The sequence below is a fragment of the Chelon labrosus genome, assembly GCF_963514085.1.
Source record: "Chelon labrosus genome assembly, chromosome: 22".
In the NCBI taxonomy this organism is placed as follows: domain Eukaryota; kingdom Metazoa; phylum Chordata; class Actinopteri; order Mugiliformes; family Mugilidae; genus Chelon; species Chelon labrosus.
In genome coordinates, this window is record NC_140355.1 from 3,252,287 (window position 1) to 3,275,661 (window position 23,375).

Genomic DNA, 23,375 nt, shown 5'->3' on the forward strand with positions numbered 1-23,375 from the left:
TGAGACATGACAAGAATGTTAAACATTTGGAGAATGTAAAATCAACAGGAGATCCAGGTACAGTGTCGGGTGTATGTTCAGAACTAAACCCATTTGCACCACAACCACATCTCCATACAGATGAATCCAATCCTAATCCTGGCGAAGGCAGAGACGCTAAACCAGTAATGCATGTTTACAAACCCTGGACTGCTGCAGATGTAGAGAAAGCTGCTGGACGCATCCCTCACCCTAAAGTGAATGTTAGAGAATGGGAGGAGGGCATCAGAGGGCTGTACGAAAGCTACCGTCTGAATGGCCTTGAGCTAGAAAGGGCGGTCCGCTGGATAATGGGTCCTGATTGGTGTTTAATTGGTGGAGATTGGAATCCTACAGGAAACAATGGCCAACCCTTAGCATATGAGACTGCTGACCTAAACCAGAGATTGAATTCTCTTATAGCAAGGACCCGGGGGAAATATCAGGTTAGAGCAGACTGGATAGAAATAAATAGGTGTGTCCAGAAGGAAGAGGAGGATGTAGACGCATATTATGCTAGACTTAAGGGAGTCTATGACACCCACAGTGGGATGACTCCACCAGCAAACCGTGACCAGGACAGCCCCTATGAACAACAGCTCAAGAATGCTTTCCTGAAAGGCTGTCTGCCTCAAATAAGCAGCTTTATCACTAAACATACGGTCACTCATAGCATTGCCAGAATGGCAGATGTACAAGAGTATGCTAAACGCGCAGAGCAGCATTACAAAAGCGAGAAGAAGGGAAAGAAAGGACAGATAGAGAGAGGAAGGGGAAGACGCAGAGGCCTAGGAAGAGGAGGAAGCAAAAAGCACGGGGATAAGTGTTATGTCTGTGGGAAATATGGCCACTGGGCCCGAGAATGCAGACGCAAAAAGGTAATGTTGAATATGCACATTCCCCCAATATTATCAGGGCTAACACCATTTGAAATGAAGTGTGGCGGACCATACCAAATCCCTCAGCTAAAACCATTCAAGAGACCAGAAGAAGAAACAGAACAACCATTAGCTGACTACAGGGTACAGATGCTAACAAATCATGAGATTTCTTTAGGTAATTCCGTTCCAGACACTCCCCTGAGTCCTGAGGATCCAGCTGCTGAGCCTGGAGACTGGGTGCTGATCAAAGTCATGAAGAGAAAGATGTGGTCCAGTCCGAGGTGGGAAGGCCCATACCAGGTCCTTCTCACCACCCCGACTGCTGTTAAAATCGCTGAAAGGGCTGTGTGGATTCACCCGTCACACTGTCAGAAGGTACTTGGGTTGTCTGAGGGGACAGACCGAGCTGATAACTCTTAGACACTGATCCGCCAGTGGCTGGGGGAAGTCTGGGCTACAAAGGGGGTTCACTTAGGTAAAGTTAGAGGACCGTCTCAAACCCAGTGAAGAATCAGAGATCCCAGTCACTTAGAGGAGAAAGTGGTCACAGGAGAGTATTTCAGTAGAGCTACCTCCCTGAGGAAACCCCCAGATTTAGTTTATCCATAATCCATTGTTACTGACCCTTAAGAATGCCCAATGTGTCCTACGCCTGTTTAATAAAATCCCAACTTCTTTAACTAATCAATGTGAAGCTTTGAGTTTGTTGTTTCCCCCAGTCAAGGACTCCCTCCCACCAACGACAGCTGCCCTTCCAGGTAATTCCACCTGTTTTCTACGATCAGGAATTGCATGGACGTATGGAACCTCGAGTGGTGCTCCAATACCATCAATATTACCTGCTGCCAACGGCAACTATTCCGCCTCATGGTTCGTAAAGCTTGTAAAACTACAAGCAGAGCTGACCTCTGGTGGCTGTGCAGAGACTCAAAGCTGAGATCTAAGCTGCCAGCAGGGTGGTATGGTAGCTGTGCGGTGGTGCAGTTACTCATGCCATTCCAACTCGTCGCAGTGGGAGATTTTAAGAATCTCTCAGCTACACTCCATGACTAACAACCGCACAGGGCAAACCACTGTTCGAAGAGGGCTCAGCCAGGAGGTACGTTTGATAGCAGAGTGTATATTGATGCTATTGGTGTACCAAGAGGTGTTCCTGATGAGTTTAAGGCACGTAATGAATTGACAGCTGGGTTTGAGTCATTCCTTTTCTGGTGGTCTACAATAAACAAAAATGTTGATTGGATTAACTACTTGTATTATAACCAACAGAGACTTATAAATCACATAAGATGGCATGAGAGGCATAGCTGAACATTTAGCTCTGACTTCTTTTATGGCATGGCAAAACAGAGTGGCTTTGGACATGTTGCTCGCTGAGAGAGGAGGTGTATATCGAATGTTCGGAACGTTCTGTTGTACTTTCATTCCTAACAACACAGCTCCGGATGGAAGCATCAGCAGAGCCTTGGAGGGACTGACGGCTCTGTCTGAAGAATCGGCTGAGAACGCAGGGACAGATGATCCATTTAAGAATCTCTTAGAGTCGTGGTTCGGTAGGTGGAGCGGAATAATATCCTCTCTCCTAGTCTCTGTTGCAGTGGCCGCAGCTCTGATGGCAATCTGCGTCCCTTGCATCAGAGGACTCATACAGCGCTGGATTGAGACCATCATGACCTGAACCACGTACCAGCAGGTGGAGATGGATGATTACAACGATGATGAAGAAATCTAATCCTAAAGAGCCTGTACCTCAACGACACTGAAGTGAACTACCCATGATGCACATAAGGTTATGTGTTGAAGATACTTAGGATGAACACAGTGAAGTTGATGTTTTATGATTTTTCTAATATTTTACTATTTTTCTAATATTTTACATGATACACATAATGAAAATCTTTTGAAGTTGATGGTTTATGATTTTTATTCATTCATTTTATATTTTACTTTTACGGGATGTTTTATCTTATAAGTATTTTTCTTTCCAGTGTTAACAGTTTAAACAGGAGGGAAATGTTGGAAAAATACCGAGGTTAAACTGTCGCACAAGATATTTACTCTCATCTTCTTTATTAAATAGTTTAAATAGTAGAGGGAAGGTCCCACAGATAAGGCAGGCTTCAGCTCCCTTGTTATGACTAGCTGATTTCTAACAAGGCTGTCTCTCTATAACCATCTCTAGGGCAAAACCTACTGTAGAAAAGTCAATGTAACCTTACTATTGTCATTCTGTACTTGCTATAATGCGTGTGTCGACTCCATGCTGCAAGTAAAAGTTTTGAATGAGACTCCAGTGACTCTGTAATTCTTGATAAAACAATTCCCCAACACCCCCACTAACAACATTCTGTTGCCAGATGCCGCAGGACACCCATGTCAGTGTTTGGTAAATGATGTGATAATTTCGAGAGTAGATTTCAATACTTTGTTTATGTATCCAAACGAATCTCATTAAAGCACAACCTACTGTGACACCGACATTAATGCACTGGTCACCCGTTTGTTTTCAAGACTGCTTAACAGTTGTGTTTAGCTCTAAACTGTGTTTAAAATAAGAATAATATCCATAATGATTAGGTGATATAAGTGAGCCTTTATGGTATACTGTATATGCTCATTGTTTCTGCTGAGGTAATTAGCTCTTCATCTGCTGGGGAAACTTTGTTTGCTCTTTAAGCCGTCTGGATGGCCCTTGTCTCCCGGTGCTGATGTTTCCTGTGGGGGTGGGCAAAGGGGCGAGAGAGGGCAGTCGAGCCTGGTCTGGGGGCAAAACGTGGCCTCCTTTACAAGACAGGAGGCCGATCTCTCTCCTCAGTGCCTCAGCCTGCTGCGACTGGGTTTTCACCAGCTCCTGGAGCCTCCGGATGTCCTCCTGGTCCGCACGTCTCCTGTAGTCCTGGAACTGCTGTCTGCCCTGGGTACACGAACACGAAAAAGCATGAAGGCATGCATGAGTATGCAACCAACTACCTGCCAGCTTTGTCAGTCTGTGGTTGATCTGCTACTTGTCTAGACGCACAGGAAATATACTGTAAAACCAAAACCCCTATATGAGATACAAGACATTAAAGCGCTTTGTGGAGCTATAATTTTCTGTGCGTTCAACAGTACTTGCCTGACATTACTGATATAATAATATTGATGTGCAATTATAAATAAAAGGAATAAAGTAAAATGCCAAAAGGTCATCTGGTAAATACATTAAAAAAATCTAGTGCCTGGTGCCCGCTTTGTCACAATTGCCACCAACCCTGCAGCTCTGCACATCTTTTAAAGTGCAAGAGTTGTGACAAAAACCACACGGCCACATGATAGTCTGCCTCCGGAACTAGTTATTGCAATTTACATCTGTGTCTAAGTATGCAGACTTTGGAAGAATTTACTAAATCAAGTTATTATAAATTAGATTCAGGAAAAAAGCCATACCACCATGCCATTTTCCTGCAGCACTTATCTATGAAGGTGTCTCTAATCTCAAGCCAAGAAAGGTGTAATATTATGAGTTTGATATTACTAACAACAATAGTAAAATACAACCATACACTTGCATACAGTATATTTATTGATCCCAGTGTTAATTTATTTTACATATCAAATGGATTTAATCCACAGAAATTACCATTCTCCTCTGTCTGGAATTGAGTTTAAGCTCCAGTTCCTTCTTCTGTTCTAAGAGGCTTGTCACACTGCGGAGGTGCTCTGTGTTACACCTGGTCACCTCCATCAGAGCCCGACGTGCCTCTTCTACCTTTGCCTGGAGTTTGAAGACACGGATCAAAAACACGATCAAAACGAGAGAGAGATAACGCCATTCTCACATTTGCTGAAGCACACACACACATACGCACACATAAACACATGTCAGCGTACATCCCACTCTTTGATCTCCTTGGCGTATTCATCTTCTTTGAGGAGTTTTTCCTGCTTGAGCTCCTCCAGCCTCCTGCTCCCTGACAGCATCTGCAGAGCCTCCAGATTCACCAGCTTTCCAAACTTTGCCATCATCAGCTCATTACACTGCTTCTCCAGCACTACATCGACACACATGAAAGGACAGAACACACAGATCAATAAACACGTGTCCAACAAGACCAACCCCATTATAGGAATGTTTCTCTGTGTTACACACACTGTAGTACAAATGGACAGCTCCTCAAAAGTGAAGTCAAAGCAAGAGCTCCCCCTGGTGGCTGGCTGCAATACAGGTAATAAGCTCCACCTCCTCCATGTTAGTGGATGGGACTTGGGTCAAACCAAACCACTAAAGTATATGTCAAATAAAAAATAAAATTTAAGGATGGTTTCTATCATTTTAGGTAGTTAATATAATGCTTATGTATGTTATAGTCTCCATGTTTGGGGGAAGTTTAGTTTTAGTTAGTTATTTGACGCCATAAAAACAGGATGTGACATCATGAAGACTGACCATGAAGTGGTCCCATAGGTACCTGGGAGTAGAAAAAACATGTGAACTTCACATGACCGATCTTTACACATCTTCAAAGCTTGAGCATCTTCAGCAGACTGAGCTGGGGAGGAGCGTGAGCTCTTCCAGGCCCAGGTGACGACTTCCGACTGTCTCACCTTGGATCTTGGCAGCCATGTCTTTGCGGTCGTGGAGGAGCCTGGTGTGCTGCTGGCGAGTCTGCCGGTCAAGATCTTTCTGATGGAGCTTTTCTGCCTGCAACTGCTGGATGCGCTCCTGCATCCTGCTCAGCTCCGTCTCGTCCAGCACCAACGCCTTGCTCAGGTTTGACAGTAAAGTGCTTTTAGAGGCAAACTCAATCTGGCAGACACAGAGAAAGTGCAAGGAGGAGGACAGAGAGGCGTTGGAGGAGAATAAATGGAAAAGTATGAACAAATGTTATTAAATCATGACCATAGCTCCTCTCCCTTGTGTTTCTTGTGCTTCCTGTTTTGTTTTCCCTTTGTGAGTGTGTGTCTGGGCTTGGCACTTCAAACATCTCCTGATTTGCAATTAGCCTACCCACCTGACACCGATCCTTCAATCAAGCCCTGCAGTATATCTACCGTTGCTTCTCAGCCACTCTTGGCCAGTTTATTGTATCAACCAGTGTGGTAGTACATGCTTTCTGGCTAAATTGTAAACTGAGAAATCATAAATCTTTGGTAAATTCCCTTGAAAAGACTTTAATACCTTTCATCTCTGTATTGTCAAAACCCATTTGCTAACCTGCAGCTCTGCTTCACTGTGCCAGGTCTGCATTTAGGATTTCTGCCACCTCTGCCTGAATCAAAAACTAGCCACCATGGACCCAGCAGGCACAGGTTCGACAGTCTCCGGATCGGCCTCGCTTCAAAAAGCCATCTCCAGCCAGGACATACTCTTGGGTCAGCATGACCAGCTCCTCCACAGTCTTCTTGAATCCAACCAGGCAATGGCTAATCAAATAGCACAGCTCACCAATCAATTGGCAACATTAACTGAACAATTTACCCGGGTGCCATCAGGATTTAAGCCTGGCCAGGCTGTCCCTGCAGATCCTCCTCTTCAGCCTTCTCCATCAGCTCCCCACCTGACAAAGTCCCATGTTCCTCATCCCAAGCATTACAGAGGTGATCTAAGGAAATGTAGAGAGTTTCTTCTGGACTGTTCTTTAACGTTTAGCCTGAATCCGTTAACCTATGCAACAGATGAGGCAAAGATTTCTTATGTCGTGGGGCTGCTAAGAGGAAAAGCTTTAGCTTGGGCCTCTGCTGCCATGGACCATCGGCCTGTCTTAAAGACTTCATATGCCAACTTCGTCTCTGAAATGTTGAAAGTTTTTGATCATCCAGTCCAGGGCCGGGAGGCAACCCAAAGTCTTTTCTCTGTCCGACAGGGCTCCCGTACCGTTGCAGAATATTCAGTCGATTTCAGGATTTTAGCTGCAAAGTCGGGCTGGAATGATGAGCCCCTTCAGTATGTTTTTCTTAATGGACTCAGTGATCAGATTCAGGACAAGTTGGTAACAAAGGATTATTCTAACCTTGACTCTTTAATTTTGTTGGCCATCAGGCTGGATAATCGCCTCCGTGAGTGCAAGAGCAGGAGAGTCAAACATCCTCCTCTTACAAGAACAAGTCCTGCTCCCACCACTTGGCCCCAAGTTACTACTGACTCTACTTCGGGAGGAGGAGCCCATGCAGATGGCCGGGGCTCCCGTCTTTCCTGTCAAATGTCTCCAGGAAATAAGGGCAGGTGAGTGTCTCTACTATGGTCAGTCAGGCCAGTTTCTTACCACCAGTCCTCTCTGGCCAAAAGAAGAAAAGGTTTACTAGTGGCTCTGGTATTGCTCTTTTTCTTTTATCCTGACTTGAATTCTGAGCTTCAAGCAACCATTTGCCTGTGACCACTCCCTGCCACTGTCGACTCAGGCGCTGAGGAAAATCCCCTTTGCATAAACTCTAGGCCGGCATCACTTCTGAGCTGCTCAATTACCCTCTATCCCTGCCAAAGCTTCTCATGGCAGACTGCAGATTGCACAGCATACCAAACCCCTGGTCCTCTCTGAGAATCACTCAACAATCCAGTTCCAGCTACTCTCTCCACACCTCTGGGCATCCATGGCTAAAGAAACACAACCCCCCACTGTGATATCTGTTAGAAATAAAATGCATGGGAGTTTATTCTGCTTGTAATCTGGACTTCTCCCACAGAGAATGGTGGTTCTTCAGCTGTCTGTAATGAATGGGAGAGGTGTTGAGAAAGGGTTGGGCCAATATTATTGCCTGCCAGTCATCTGTGCAACCTGTTACGCCCTTGGAGAGCTGCATTGGCAACAGTGGCCTTGCTCCTCCTGCACGTGGGTTATAGACGGATCACTCTTTATCCAAGCACAAACTGCAGAGGTCTTATCAATGTAACAACAAGGATAAAGTATCCCTGAACAGCTCAGCTTTTGGACTTCTCCACAAAACCATCTTTTCAAAACTGGATGGAACCTTCTGCAGTCAAGATACACCTTATTCCAGTTTCTGCCTGCACCTCAGTCTGTGAGCCACTGCCAGCTGTCACCTTCAGCCTGCCAAGACTATATATGAATAAATTCATTCCAAGTCTGTACTACTTTTGGGTTTCCTTTCTTAATAAGTTGAGTATCGGTATGGATGTGGTCCAAGATGGCCAATATGGAAACAAATGATTTAACAAAATGTAAATTTCTTTTTCATAGCCAAAATTAAATTTAAATTGTATGATCAAAGTAGCTAGAGTCCCATTCTGATAATAAGTCATGTAGATTTCTTCATATTTATACTTTGAATTACTTGCTTAAAATTGTGTTCTTGACTTGTTTAATATCTATTTTTAAAAGGGCAAACCAAACTTTATTTATTGCAAACTTGTCTAGTACACTTTCACTGTGCAATCTAGCCATGCATGTTGTCTTCTGTGTGACAGAAATCTCACAGATTTTGTTAAATCTAACGGCGAAAAGCACCATACCATGCTTGGTATGAGCAAATTTCGTCTTGTTTAAACCTAACATGTGCTTAGAAATATGCTGTAATTTTTGGTTGTTTACCTGATGCAGTCTAAGAGGAACCACCACATCCAGTTCATTCATTTTCTGTTGTTTCTCCCCGTTGATTAACTCCAAGTCATCTTCTACTGCCTTCCGACTGCTCTTCACTGATTTCTCCTGCAGAGCCACACAAAAAAAAAACTAATAAAAAAAATCTAAACCCCAAGGTGTGAGTGAAAATAACCATGTAACAGAAACACAAAACAGTAAATAAAAGAGAGATAACCTTCTTGATGAGGGTGTCCCTCTCCCTCTTCAGAGCCTCAGCACTCTTTTTCTCCTCCACTAGAAGTTCCTCTAGGTCTAGCCGACGCTCACGCAGCTTTAATGTGTTCTCAAACAACTCTGGCTCACAGCCTGAGACACACAAAAAGACATTTATGCTTAAGTTAAAGCCTTATGGCAAAGAGAAGCATTAAAATTATTCAAAACACAAGGCAAGGCCATTACTAGGCTCTGCGGCTAAGGGTTTATACAGTAACTTGAGCGCATGACAAGTTTTGTCATGAATGATCTGACTAATGCTTCAGTTAGTCAGTGAACATCCACTGACTTTATAGCTTCCCTGCTGCCAGACTGTTTTTATGGCAGACATTTTAACACCTGTTAGAGAAGCACAGGTGGAACCTGAAGTTCCAGTTGTCCCAGTAGGTCATGACAGTGGACCAGCATGGATAAAACCAGGATTTCGCCTAAGTGGAATGTACTAATACCGTTTTCAAAATGTCTTTGGTGAAAATGGTCTATTTGTCCATCTCTCCAGACAGATCCAAACCATGATCATTCTTATGCAGGTTCAACTCTATTGTGTTTAGTCTGATCGGTTGCATTTTGGGCCGCTTACAGTTTAGTTTTTTTTTCTTTTCAGACCTGAGGCTCGATGCATGAAAGTCATAAAACTGTGCAGAGCATATGTGTTTGACTAAAACTGAAAAGAAACCACAACAGAAATATGCATGTTTCCATTTTATAAAAATCTATGCATTATTGTCTAACAGGGCTCATGTGTCCTAATCCTGGTACTAATAAGAAGAACTCTATTTTTATATATTGTTAGCGTGGGCTTGACAAGAAGGGATGAGGAAATCCAGGTAGTAAGAGACCTTTCATGTTAGACAATTAGTATTCAGCGTAGTCATATTTCCATGTGGATAATTTCCACCAATGTGGATAAAGAGTTCAAAATGGATTTTATTTAAATGCTTCAATACTTCCTGTACTGCACTGTGGTAAGACAGACCAAACTGACCTGTAGGGCAAACGCTGTCATCCAGTGGAGCTCCTCCTTCTTCTGCGTCACTGTCATAATCATCATCCCAGTCATCGTCTTCATCCGAGTCTTCGTTGCTGTCACCCTCTTGGTCTGCAAACACACACTGGGATCATTTAGGTCATAAAGGACACAATGACAAATTCATAGACAGATTGTGCCACGCACTGCGTTATTTTCACTCGCCTTTATTCCCCGTTTGCTCCTTCTTCTTGGCACGTTTGACCTTCTTCTTAAAGACTTTGGTGAGAAACTCCTCGAACTTGTTGTTTTCCCCCAGTGAGGCCTGGAAGGCAGCAGTCAGAGCCTTCTCTCTCTCCTGTAGCTTGGCTATGTCTCTCATGTTGACTTCCAGCTGTTCGTTACACTCCTCCAGCTCAGACTGTCAGATAACAGAAATAGGAAGGTCTAATGAGGATCTGCTGACAGTGATCAGAGGAAGGAGATCATTCGTATTAACACACAGCAGGCATAGTGTTAGCACTACAGTAAATGTGTTTACACAGGCTGCTTTCAGGTACGCATTGAGCTGTAGGTCAACTACATTTTGACAACAGTCTGAATCAAAAATAAAGCAGGACAGAAGGATGGAAATTAAACACGTAAAAAGATTATAGTAATGTTGCAATAAGAAACCAAACCATAAAAATGCTGGTAACAGATTGCTGAAATATGAAAAAATGAAAAGACCATCTCCATCCAACCCATCCACAGGTAGAACTCCCTCTTACTGTGATGTTGTTCTCCTCCCTAATATATCCGTTCAGCTTCTCCTGCAGGCTGTCCTCCCTCTTATCAAACTGCTTGAGGAGCAGCATCTCCTGGAACAGCGTCAGCAGACGGAGGTCAGACAGCTTCAGCTGACAGTCCAGACGCCGCTTCTGGTGATGCAGCAGCAGCAGCTTAGCGTCAAACTGACAAACAGAACTCTCCATCTAAACAATAGATGCATTCTATTAGATTCCAGAAGATATTATGATCACACTTTGTGGCCTTTTATTTGATGTGTTCTTCAGTGATGGTGACCTGTTCCAGCAGAGAGCTCTGCTCGTACAGCAGCCTGATCTCCTCCTCCCTCTGCAGCTCCTCCTCCAGCTCGCTCTGCTCTGCTCCTTCCTCTACTGCTGTCTCGTCTGTGGTTATACACAAAGCAGACACACTAGGAGTCCCATCTTCTCTCTCTTTCTCTCCTAATTTCTCTGCCTCTTCGTCCATGTCTTTCTTCAGCTGCTCCAGCAAATCCGCAGCTCCGTCCTGCTCCATGGTCATTAACCTGTATAAAAACAGAAAAAAATACATATATTCTTTTAAGAGTAGAAAAACAGCTGCTTTATTTGGTGAAATAAATTATTTAGATATTATAAGGATGATATATTTATCTGGAATGTTAAGTACTGAAGCTATTAAACCTTTTATGTGATCGCAGAACAGTATAATCTCCTAAAGAATAAATTTCTGGAAAAGCACAGTATTTATCATGTACTTAGGTTGGAGTGCTTTGTACATCTGCTCTCTCAGCACCCGGTATCTCTCCAAGGTGGCACGGCTGCACAGAAACTTCTTCTCTGGGGTTTCCTCTGGTAATATAGCGGGCAAGGTTGGTGGAGGCCGGTGGTGGTGGGGCGCCAGACGCTGCTGGACCTTCTGCAGCTGCTGAGTCAGCGCGCGCAGCCATGATACCAGGTGAACCTTGGAGTCGCGCAACGCCACAATCTGTCTATTCATCTCAAGCTGCTTTCCACGGATCTGGTGGGATTGAGAGAGTCATTAAAATACTCAGCTATGCCTGCAAGTAACAGCTTAATAAATTATTTAAAAGGAATAAAAAAAAAGTCAGTCCGTGACATTTAATTAATCACATAATGGTGGTTGTGGGACCTTCAAAATTAGCTGATGTGTGTGTTTTGTGTAAGTTTGTGTACATTTTCCTCCAAGGCAGTCAGCTCTTCTCTTTTCCTCTCAGTGTTCACCCTCTGGTGTTTCACCGCTGGGAAGTCTCTGATCTCTTTGGCTTCACGGATGGCCTGCAAATCCTGTGGATCTTCATAGTCCTCTTTTGGCTTTTCTGCATAACTGAAACACCAAGAAACCTAGTCCAAACGAATATTTGGATTTATAACTAGAAGAAAAATCCAAAACCATATTTGAATCCACTCACATTTGGGCCCATTCCTGCTTCTTCTTCTCTATCCTGGCTCGAGCTTGCACAGCTTTCTGTGCAGCTTTTCGGAGCCTCTCCTCCTGCCGGTCACCCAGCCTGATCCTCGCAGGGCGAGTCACGGGAGGCCGCGGCACATCCTCCTCTGTAGAACATACACAAGTGATAATGTAGCGCTGGGTGCGTTGCTGAAAGGACGAGCAAACAGTTCCTTACCGCTTTCTATACTGCTGCTGTCTTTTGCAGGTTCTGCTCTGGATTTCCTCCGCTGGAGTATAGCATCTCTGTCTCCATCAGGCAAGCTGAATATGCTCTGACGTCTGTCCCGAGTTAAAATTTTGCTGAGCGCCAGAGGACGGTAAGTGGAAATTCTGTCGTTTGTGCGGATGGCAACCACAGTGACCGTGTCAGCCTCCAAAAATTCCTTGAACCTGAAAACACGCATGTGTTGGATGAGTATTAGAAACCATATAACTGTACAGGAAGTTCATATTTTTGCCCCAACAAAGACCCCAGTGAGGTTGAAACAAGTTTTTCAGAGTATAAGCCTACAGAAATTAATTCGTTTAATGTATCTCCTCCCCTCCCACAGACTAATAATGTCTAAATTGGACATTCTTAAATAAAATTAGTTTGAAAAGAAAGGAAAATGAGAAATCTGACAAAAACCTGAAAAACTCTACACCTAGTTTTATTCTACGCTGCACAATTAACCTTTGTATGAGTTATGAAAGTTAATGAAAGGGTGAATAGCTCAATATCAGTATTAAACTTTAGACTTTCTGGTTACGTCTTTAGCCTAAAGCCTTTTTGTTTACATGCTGGCACATCAGTATCATGAAACATCATGCTGTTTACTCAGGCAATGTAGAAAAAGTCTGGACCTTGTGATTTTGAGATCTGGTCTGTTGAAGTTTAAGGAACGCCTTGTTTGTAATACTGTGTGTATATCTGAATATGATTCTGTTAACAATCCATTTAGGTTTCATTATGAGGTGTGTCTCAACGGATACAGAGAAAATAATACCTCTGCATGCAACTGGCTATTTGCACAACCAACCTATCACCACCAAGGATTCGATTGGTTCAGCAGATCTTTGCTGCAGCATAATCAGTTTCCAAACGAGCGACTCCAGACTAACTTTCCACCACGGGGACGTTGGACTGGTTTCCAGCCTAATGTGTGTATGATGTTTGTGTGTTTGGATTTTACTAAATTGTGAGTCTAGTAAATTGGCTGTATAAGGACAGGAGGAGTGTAGCAGAGGGTTGGTGCATATTACTATAATGCTCTTGGGGCATGGGGTGATAGTGTAAATTACTGTATATGCATCTGTACCAGTCCTGTAGTTTTCTGAGGGCTATACTGCAGCGCTCTTGCTCCCAGCCCAGCTGCTTTCTGACATCCATCACCTTCTGGGCCTTTAGCCTCTCTGCCTGTTCATAAAAACGCCGGTCCAGCTGCAGCTCCTATACACAAACATACAGTTAAAACTAATAGTATAAGATAAAATAATGCTTTCATTCATCCCACAGTGGAGATATTTTCCAAATGAGCTTTCAAGTGATTTAGGCACACTAAATTCACACTCACATGTGGATAACTAAGTCTCTTTAAACCAATAACAACAGCTTCAAGGGCAAACCGGACGAATTATCATTTCATACACAGGTACCTCAGGTGTCAGGCGAACATGCTCCGGTAGATCCTGGTTATTGTTCAACACTTGTTTAAACTTCTTCTGGAGCTCTGCTAACCTCTTCTGCTTTTCTACAACTTTCAACTCAGCTTCCCGGCGCGCACGGTCGTTTTCCAGCTTCTGCTTGGCCGTCTCTATGCTGGAGGGAAGCGACACAGAGATGAGCACATGCTCAAACGCTCATCGTCAGAACGTCGCATAAAGTCGGAAAGAAAGAGAGAAATATTTAATGGAGGAAGACAAGAAAAGATTGACAATAAAAAAGAAGAGTAATTTTAACTAAACCTGTTATTTACACTCACCTGTAGGCGGCTGGGTCCTCAATGTCCAGAGCCAATGTCTCATTCTCAAGACCCACCTGAATAACAAGTGAACGAGATGATATTACAATTTCATCCATATACAGTACATCTATAAACATTCACTTGGTTCAGTCTGTCCAGGCCAAAATAAGGTTCTTGCTGGTATAGTGCGGATTCACCAAGTGATTCACCCTACTAAAATATCTGCAAGATCATGTGACAGTTGTGACAGTTTAGATTCATTCACCCAGCTCATGAAAGATCCCATCAGCTCATTAACAATGTACATGTTGTACCAATCTGGATGGCATCTTTCCTTTGCCTAAAAGGTCTAAAAGGTCCTAGGCTACAGCAGAGTATGGCTAAAATGACATTGGTTAAAACTAAAAAGACACCACAAAAGAAGAACTAATAAAATGTATAAACTGACCCTGGGTGAAGGAACCTTGGCCCGCCTCCTTTGCAGGCTTTTCTGTAACTCTCCTGGAGGCAGCATGCTGAAGGAGAAAATGTTCCCGTCGTCTCCCGCTGTTAGCACAAAGAGGTCATCATGGCTGCAAACAATGTGTCGCAGGTGTCCGTACTGATTGTCATGGACGCCGAGGACCCAGTAGGCTTGCATGGATTTGAGGTCATAGTCTCCAGGTTGTAGAGGGTAAACCCTGATGGAGCCTGAGTGCATGCCACAGAGCAGCAGCTGCCTATTGGAGCTACAAAACACCAGGAAGGGCACTTTAACTATTAGGCAAGTTTAAAGCTACACTCATAGATGTTCGACCGCTAGTGGGGCAGGAAACTCTGTTCATGCTTTTTGCTTTTACACATCTAATCAACACAAAGCAATGTTACTGTACAACCCCACTGGTGTCATGTTGGTAAACCTGATGGATGTAAGTTTCAATACATTATATTTTCAAGGTTGTTTTATCTGGTTCTTTAACTGCTAGATAACTGCAGCCTACTTCTGCTGGGTTAATAAGAAATGAAGGCAGTAAGTCTGCTGTATAACCAATGAGATAAAAGAGCCCATCATTTGATGACTTTAGATATGACAGCAGCTACCTGAAGGTGAAAGAGCAAATAGGGTCATCATCCGTGTCATGAACAGGCAGGAAGTCAAAGGGTTCATCCTGTTGCTGGTCAGAATCCTCCTCCTGATTCTCAGAGAATTTACAGTGATACAAGAATCCTGAGTCAAAACCTCCCTGCAGGAGCAAGAGAAAAGAGAAGAATGGATTCAGTCTTAAAGAAAAAAATCTGATCCCTTTTTGTGCATTCTTCATGTAGGCGTATTTCCTCAGCTTCCAGCAGTCTTCTGTTTCCCAGAATGTTTTCTGATACCACCAAATAGAATTCATTAATATGTTCTATTAAACTGCAAGACTGGTTGGCGCTATCATTTGATGCTACTATCGGTAGAATAATTGGGTTTTTAGCACAGATGTAACAGCTGATTAAGCCAAGAAGTAGGACTATCTGTGTTCTCGTCTAGGTCAGTTCTAGGTCAGTGGGAAGATATAAAATCTGAAAATGCGTGGTGTCAAAAGGACTCGCTGACAGTTTTTCTCATTAAGATTATCTTAACATGTGCTTCATCTGTCCATCCACCATCTCATCCAACTTAGATATCACTGAAACAAGGCATGGTTGGATGGTGTGTTTGAAAGTGAAGGCAAAGTTTACAGTCTTACCAACCCTATTTCCTCAGAACAAACAAATAACTGCTTTTACATATAAGTCAGGTCCTGATCCTGGATGACATTCTAGTTTATTTCTGGAACTGCCTTCTTCTGAAGGTGCAGGAAACCGGAACAATCAATTCTAATAAAAGTAGATAAATTCAGTTACTCAGCAAGAAATACGTAATGTGTGTACCATTGAGAGCCAGAACTGGCCAGGCTGTGAGTAGAAACCACAGTATAGAGGACTTGGAGTATCTGGGATGTAGATAGGTGGCAATTCTTCCTCGTCCTCTTCTTCTTCTTCCTCTTGCTCTGTGTCCGGCTGCTTTGATTCCTTTAACCGCTCTTCTCTCTGTTTCTTCTTCTTCTCCTTCACAACTTCACGTCTTGCGATTTCCTCATCTCTCTGAAGCACACAAACGCACAGATTAAGATACTTATCGGTGCAGTTGACCAAGCAGGAGATAATAAAACAGAGAAGACAGAGAGATGAAACCACAGAATCTAATCAAACAAACCAATGCCAGACCCGGGTCAGACCTTGATTCGAGATTTGATGCTCTTGAACCTGAAGGCTCTGCTCGGCACCTCAGGCAGCTGGTAGGTTTTGGTTGGCTTCTGATTCTCTGGATCAGGACTCTGTACTTCAACAACATGACCATTCTGACACAGGACGAGTAGCCTGTTTTCATTCTGTAAAAATAGCAAAGCAGGTTAAATCAGTTGGACAGAGATGCTTGAGTGCAACTGATCACTGTAAATTATAATTGTTAGCACTTCCTTCAGCAGCAAAGGTCTGATGTTAGACTTACATGGGAATGAGGAGACCACTCCAGCGCCTGCACTGGCCCAGGGACATTGATAAATCCGATGGGGACGTATTTTTCCTCAACAGTGAAGAAGAACACAGTGCAGTCTGCGCTCTGAAGAAGAATGAGGTTGATGAGAGATCACAAAGTTGAGACAAATGGCAGACACCAAACTTTAGACGAAAGTGTTTAATGAATAAGTGAATAAAGTGTTTGTAGAAGTTTATAGCCAAACATCTGTTCCAAGATTATCCACGTCTGTACCACTAATCTTTCAATTCAGTTCAAACTCTGTAAATAGTGCTTACTTATTGTCAAAGTCTAAGAGACATTTAAAATGCTACAGAAACTGTAACCGCTTGTTCTTCTGAAGGGTCGCGGGGTCTGCTGGAGCCTATCCCAGCTGTCACTGGGCGAGAGGCGGGGACAGGTCGCCAGTCTATCGCAGGGCCAATTCAGGACATGAGTTTCGTAACACTACCCCATCTAGATTTCATTATGGGGCGTGTTTTAACTGATGCATATAAAAACATACCTCTGCACTCAACTGGATAGTCTTCCAACCAATCAGAGCCTTTTTGTTGTAAACAAATCTAACCCCTCAGTGCACAAATGATGTGTAATATTACATTCCCATTCCTGTGCATCACCACATAAAGCCCACCCAAACGATTTAACTGGTGCAGCAAATCTTTGCAAGAGAATAATCAGTTCCCAACAGAGCGACTCCAGACTAACTTTTGGGGGCGGAGTAAATTGGGCTGGATCTAGGCTAGTGACAAGTTGCATTTATCTGTGCTTTCTCTAGACTATGGACATCAAGTTTCTTTTTTCTTGGACACTTTCTTGTTTTGTTCCACCTGTGGCCCACCATATTCCCAGTTGCTGTTGCCTGAACTGTTGCTAAATGTATTGCTACCAGTCCACCAGCTGAATGTTGTTGCTTTTTTTCTGCTGCACTCTTTCAGTTTTCTTTAATCCAGACATTTTCACAGTAAAATGTCCCTTGTTCCAGAATCCATCCAGAGGCTAAAGGAGCTGAAGTGACTTTTTATTTAGTGTTGAAAAAACTTATTCAGAATTCTTGTCCAATTAGTCCTAATGAAAGTAAATAACTGAAGGTGTAAAATGGCTTTTACATTTAGAGAATGTCATATTAAATCCTAACTGGAATAGCCTTGATTCTGGTACCGTGTATCTTACAACTAATAACAGAACAGCAACACCTGTTTTAAGCTTTTCCTCTTGATACTGTGATATGTGTAATTAATATTTTAATCAGTGTGTCCATATGTGCAGTGACTGACTTATTTTTCTGTAATCTTGTGCATGTAGTATGTATTTCATGAAAGCCACACACATTTCTACAACTTTCTGTACAGTTATATGGTTTCCAATACTCCCTCCCACAGTGATGAAAACAATTTTCCCAGAAACCCACTTACCCCTGTTGCTAGGATCTCTCCATTTCTCTCATATGCCACTGCAGTTACAGGGGCATTATGAGGTTTGAAGGCCTGTTTGAGACGCAGCTTGGCGTCTCCCTCAGGGCTGCGCCCGGTGACCGCATGCAGCCTCTGAGGGTTGTACAGCTCCAGTAAACGGACCACTCCGTCCTCAAAGCCAGTCACCAGTAAACCTCCGCTCTGCTTCACCTGAAGGCAAACATCAGAGCTGTAGAGGTCTGTACGCTGTCACTATACTGCATGTGGGAGAATGAGTTTTGCTGTGACACACTTACCAAAGGTGGAGCCCAGCTTAGAGCAGTTCCACCCTGATTGAATCGGCTCGTGGTGAGTTCTCTTTTTGCCAGGAAGTCAAAAACTTTGACGGAGCCTGGAGAGCATGGACAGACGCAGGCATTGCACTTGTTATAGTGTTTGCTAAAGAGTACAGGACATGTGAAGAAGGCACGCGTATGGACTCACGGTCCAGAGTGGTTGTTGCCATCAGGTGGGAGTTTTTTGACACGTCCAGGCCCTGGATCACTCCAGAGTGAAAGGAAAATAGGCACTCTGGATCAGGAGTCTGCAAACACATCACACAGAAACTGTCACAAACACTTGCCCTGCACACTGAGGTAATTACACAATTGTGTAATTAGTTTGTGAAAACCTAAGTGACTCACCGTGTTGGTGAATGAAAGGTCCAGTTTCCAGATGGCTCCGTTAGAATCCTACAAGACCAGCAGAGACAGCAGAGGTAAGGCTGGGTTGTACACTACAAACACCAAATCACAAACCTCCGATATTTTGCTCTCTGACCTGAGCAAACCAGACGAAGGAGTCATGCAGGGAGCTCCTCACCACAGAGGAGAGGCAGACGTTGTGCCCGACCACCATCTCATTAGTGGGCTCCATCTCTAACTTGCTGCTGTTACTCTCAGCAGTGTTGATCCTCTCAAAGTCCCAGCCCTGGAGGGAGGCTCACAAAGTTATGCTGAATGTAAAAACATTCTGAATTCTTCCTGTTGTTGATATGTCCTCATATTATATCAAATTATTTCTGTGTATTTTAAGATCCTCGACAGACAAATGCATTAGCAGAAATGGAAATCAGTGAAATAAAACAATAATCTTGCTACCCTCTATGACCATCTAATTGTGTTTTCAGTCCAATACTGATTCCCTGAATGAGTCAGTGCTTTCAGAAGATATTTAGCCACAGGATATACAGAGAAGTGAAAAAACAATAATACTGGACCAAACAGTAAAAAGAGTTCATTGATCATTTGTCCAATTAAAATCAACTGAAGAAAATATGGGAGATGAAGCTGATTAAAGCGAAGCGTAATGATTATTATTTTTTTTTATTGCAAGTATCTTACCCGAACCACTCCATCGGAGCCTATCGTCATAAGCTGTCCATCCTCGAGGGCAAACGGCTGGACCGTCCCAGCATGGCAGGGACGTCCCTCTTTGCGGCAAACCTCCACCTTGATGGTATTCCCATCCCACATCAGCAAGTTCCCCCAGTCTGAGCCAGACACCACCTGACAGGAAGAGACAAGGGTCACAAGCATTCATTCTTTTACTTCTTATGGAGGATTTCAAAATAAAACATATATATAACGAATGATCTTTAACACAGAAAATAATTCTTTCACATGCAATTTTAATTTTTCCAAACCATTGTTTTCAGGTGTTATGCCTAGTTTCCTGTTGTATTCCTTATTCCTTTAGACACCAAAAGGTATCATTCAAGGCAGTCTAATTTAGATCCTGTAAGATTACGGGGTAAGACAATATCTAAATGAATTTGAAAATTTAAATAAAAAACTACTGTACGTCTTAACTAAGGTAGGAGCATGGCTCTAGGGACTGTACATACAGAACTAATTGCATTCCCTCAGCTGTACTTCATGCTTAGAGCCAATTATCAGATGTCAGCACACCAACACACTAAATGAGGATGGTGAACATCATACCTGCTACATAATAATTATATATTTAAGCATGTTAGCATGCTGATGTTAGCTTTCAGCTGTACCTAAGGAGGGTAAAACCTCAGAGAGGCACTGGCATCCTACTCTGGCCTTCCTGACTTGCACATAAACCCAAAGTGTGAGAACAGCAGGATACAGACCTTCCCATCAGGAAGTTCCACGTAGCCCTCAATATCACTTGTGACAGTTTTTCCAAAATGCCCCATAACCCCTTGCAGTTTAAGACCTGTGAATGTGGCAGCCATTTTCCAGAACCTATTAGAGAAAAGGAGAAAAGGAGAGGTGTCAATAAAAAAACAACAACAACAACATATTAATTATCATAAAACATATTATTCAACCTCTGATGTCTGTTCTATGACCACGGAGGTTTATTAGAGGTGTTTTGTACCTGACTATTTCTTGCAACCTCACAACAAGACTCCAGGAAGTATCCGGGCGGGCAAAGAGATGGTTTGGCACATAAACCTGATAAAATTTGCAGTTCTTCCATTCTTAATTTTTGCTGTTATTAAATGAAATGCTCAATTAGTTCAATGCCTGAATTTATGTACACTTTTGTGACATTTGCTGGCAAGAACAAGGTTCTTATTTCACCTTGCTGACCTATGCTAACCTATTATTTCTTCAGGAAACTGCAAATATATATTTATATATATATATACATGTTTTTTTTATTGTTTATTCATAATTTCATTTGAAACTGATGTCTATAACAGCATCTTTACACTCTCAAATATCCACTAGGAAAAAAAATAAAATAAATCATAGCTGTGTAATTTTTAGGAGGATTCAGAAAGGGGTGTACTTGATGTGTCCAGATCCTGACGATGTGAGCAGTCCCGGGTTGTACGGGGAGAAGCTGACTCGATACACCTCCTGCGAAAAGGCCTTGCAGCTCAGCATCACCTCCTCCTGCCTCCAGTCCCACAGTGTCAGCATGTAGTCGGGTGCACTGCCCACACTGGCCAGCACACTTCCATCACGGTTGAAGTCCACAAAGCTGTACGCCTGCTCTGTGCCACCTACAGACCAGGCCCAGATTAGAGCATGAGCATCAAATTAAGCAAAATAGAAATGATGAAAAGGGAGAATGAATCCGGGTCACGTTTACCTCTCAGGACACGGTATGGCCTTAATGAAGGATATTCATAGACAATGATATTGGGCTGGTTTCCCTTGTCTGCTACAACAAAGTACTCATTGCTAGGGTGTACCTTTACACACACAAAAAAAATACACAAAAACACATTTGTTAGCTATGTCAGTAAAGTTTTGTTCCTCAACTCATAGGCCCCCACTATCAACATTCTGTTACCAGACACCACAGGACACCCTCAGAAGGCCCATGTCCATTCTCTGATGAGTCTCAACTGTTTTGGAGATACAAGGGAGCCCTACATAATATTAGGTAGGTGGTCGTAATGTTATGCCTGAACTGTGTATAGTCCTGTCTTTGTCCAGTTGGATCGTCTGTTTTCTTACCTTGTTTGTGACCTGTTTGTCCTTGCTTTCTTTAGCTCTTTAGCTTTTCCCTTGTGATTCCTGCCTGTGTTCTCGTGCAGTTTCTAGTTTGTTTTTTGACTTCTTTTGGGTTTTGGATTTCTGAATTATTTTGTTGGACTCTTTCTCGGATATGGACTCCTGTCTCACACAGCAACACCTTTTGTTTTCCATGTTTGTAAGTTTAATAAACTGATTTTTGCTATCTCATCCTGCCCCGGTCCTTTTGTTAAACGTAACAGGTTAAGCTTTTTATTAAAGTCAAACAGTGAGTAAAATTAGACACAAAAGAAATAAAACACCACTACACCTTTAAAATATATTTTACAATATAAGAGGGCTTGAAGGCCCTAATCACTTTTTTTTACAGATAAATACAAAAGTACCTTTGTCATTTAGCATAAATGTACCAGCACTGTGTTAACCTAGTAGGCTACTTGTATTTAACGACATGACACTAAGTCTTTACAAACCCATGCTTTTACTTGACATTAAGTAGAGTTTTCTAGGTGATCTTCATTTTGTTTTTTTCCAGTCCACATTCTGACATAGCATCACACTTCATAATCTTGTTGTGGTTCTTCTTGTAAAACATGCAAGTACAGTAGTTTCCCGCTTTCAGCCATGAACAGGTCGGAGCACCGGTGTGACTCTTAAGACCAGTTCGCCTGCCGCCTTACCGCAATGGAGCCGATTCCTCCTCCGCTGCCGGAGCGCAGGTATCTCTGCTCCTTGGTGGAAACGTCCAGCAGAACGAGCAGATTGCCTGCTATAAAGATCAGACATCTGTCATCCAGCAGCTTCAGGTTAGCTCTGCGCCCACCGTCATAACCAAAGGAGTGACTGAATGCAGAACAAATTAAGGAGCTAAATTATATTCACTGACCTTTTACGCAAGGTTTACTTCAGATTATTTTATTAAATTATCAAATAATGTTTATTATACTAATATACTAATTTGCCTTGTCTTTAAACATTATATACTATTTTCACTACACTGTGGACGCAGTAGTATTAGCAGGGACATACAGTATCTAATACATATGCATGATCTCATACCATGATATAATAATACTGTCTTGCTACTTTAATTTTATTTTTATTTGTATATATTCCTTTCATTTCCTCTTATACACACATGCAATGGTGCTAAATGTTTCAGGGAACTATCTTGCAAAGAAGGATACGAGAGGTGCAGGAGGTTCTCTGGGATCTCACAGTCGGGTGTGATGGACGGTCTGGAGTGAAGCTCCTCATAGTGGTAGTACATGTCTACAGGGAGCTGCTTTTTTGATTGGGCCACAGCCTCCTGCTCCATCACTGAGGGAAAAGTTGGAAAGCAGGTTGCCAGGGTTGCCAAGAGGTAACAATATTTTAAATCCCTAAGCCAATGCTGTCAACGAAAGATAGACAGTAGCTAACATTTTAACTGCCTACATGCCAAACATTTCAACTGCTTACACAACTTAATATTGAATTTCAACAATTCTTTTGCTTTTCAAATGAAACTAATGAAGGTTTTCCAAGCACTTCCATTGTAACCATTTCAGCTTTTTATTTTAATTATTCATCAGCGTGTTTTGTTTTTTGCATTCTACAATCATTTAACAATCATTTAACAGTGAACAACTAGTGACAAACAATGTAACATCTGAAGTTAAAAGCCTTCAGTTTGGTTTGACTAGCATGTTTATGCTCCCTAACGTTTACCTTCAGTGTTCTGCTGTGAAGCTGTCTCTGTGCTCTCAGTCTGTCCACCAACAGTTGAGGTTTCTTCTGACATTTCCACAGTTTAATCATCTGCCGCTTTCTTTTTTGTTTTTTAGATAAACAAGTGAATTTATTATTCAGCTTGGACAAACTGGTGTTAGACTCTGACATGCACTGAATATGCTCCGTAATTTCTCCCTAAGTGTGTTTTAGTATGTTGCCATGCAACTGGGAGAGTCAAATCGCTGCAAAGCATTGTGGTCAGTGTAGTTCTCAAGTAATATACTACTACTAAAATGGCTGTAAACGTAGAGTTTTCAGTACGTATTATTATCTACCTTAAAAACTCACACGTTCACATATAACGAGTT

General features: G+C 42.6%; 1 protein-coding gene across 1 annotated transcript; it reads right to left on the bottom strand.

Moving 5' to 3' along the window:
- Positions 1 to 2,817: 2,817 nt before the first annotated feature.
- On the bottom strand, positions 2,818 to 22,652 carry LOC311507867 (cilia- and flagella-associated protein 44-like). Its single transcript, XM_084572407.1, has 33 exons — positions 22,482 to 22,652; positions 21,975 to 22,137; positions 20,906 to 21,008; positions 20,600 to 20,816; positions 19,932 to 20,046; positions 19,174 to 19,338; positions 18,611 to 18,760; positions 18,475 to 18,522; positions 18,275 to 18,374; positions 18,088 to 18,182; positions 17,792 to 18,001; positions 16,350 to 16,460; positions 16,078 to 16,230; positions 15,731 to 15,943; positions 14,918 to 15,060; positions 14,286 to 14,565; positions 13,856 to 13,911; positions 13,530 to 13,692; positions 13,103 to 13,323; positions 12,070 to 12,284; positions 11,854 to 11,998; positions 11,618 to 11,768; positions 11,200 to 11,441; positions 10,722 to 10,968; positions 10,427 to 10,630; positions 9,882 to 10,077; positions 9,675 to 9,788; positions 8,652 to 8,782; positions 8,426 to 8,542; positions 5,484 to 5,685; positions 4,770 to 4,930; positions 4,519 to 4,653; positions 2,818 to 3,813 (listed from the first exon to the last, which is right to left on the bottom strand). The coding sequence occupies exons 1-33, from the start codon at positions 22,610 to 22,612 to the stop codon at positions 3,535 to 3,537; spliced, it is 5,376 nt and encodes a 1,791-aa protein (XP_084428533.1). The 5' UTR covers positions 22,613 to 22,652; the 3' UTR covers positions 2,818 to 3,534.
- Between the last annotated feature and the right edge of the window lie 723 nt (positions 22,653 to 23,375).

What these genes read in the sequence shown, in the direction of transcription:
- LOC311507867 (XM_084572407.1), bottom strand. Translation starts at nt 22,612, where the DNA reads ATGGAGCAGGAGGCTGTGGCCCAATCAAAAAAGCAGCTCCCTGTAGAC. An exon ending in GAGGAATCGGCTCCATTGCG is followed by an intron (nt 21,009 to 21,974) that starts GTAAGGCGGCAG and finishes GTGTGTGTAAAG; the next exon opens with GTACACCCTAGCAATGAGTA. An exon ending in ATTCCAGACAGAGGAGAATG is followed by an intron (nt 3,814 to 4,518) that starts GTAATTTCTGTG and finishes TCGTGTACCCAG; the next exon opens with GGCAGACAGCAGTTCCAGGA.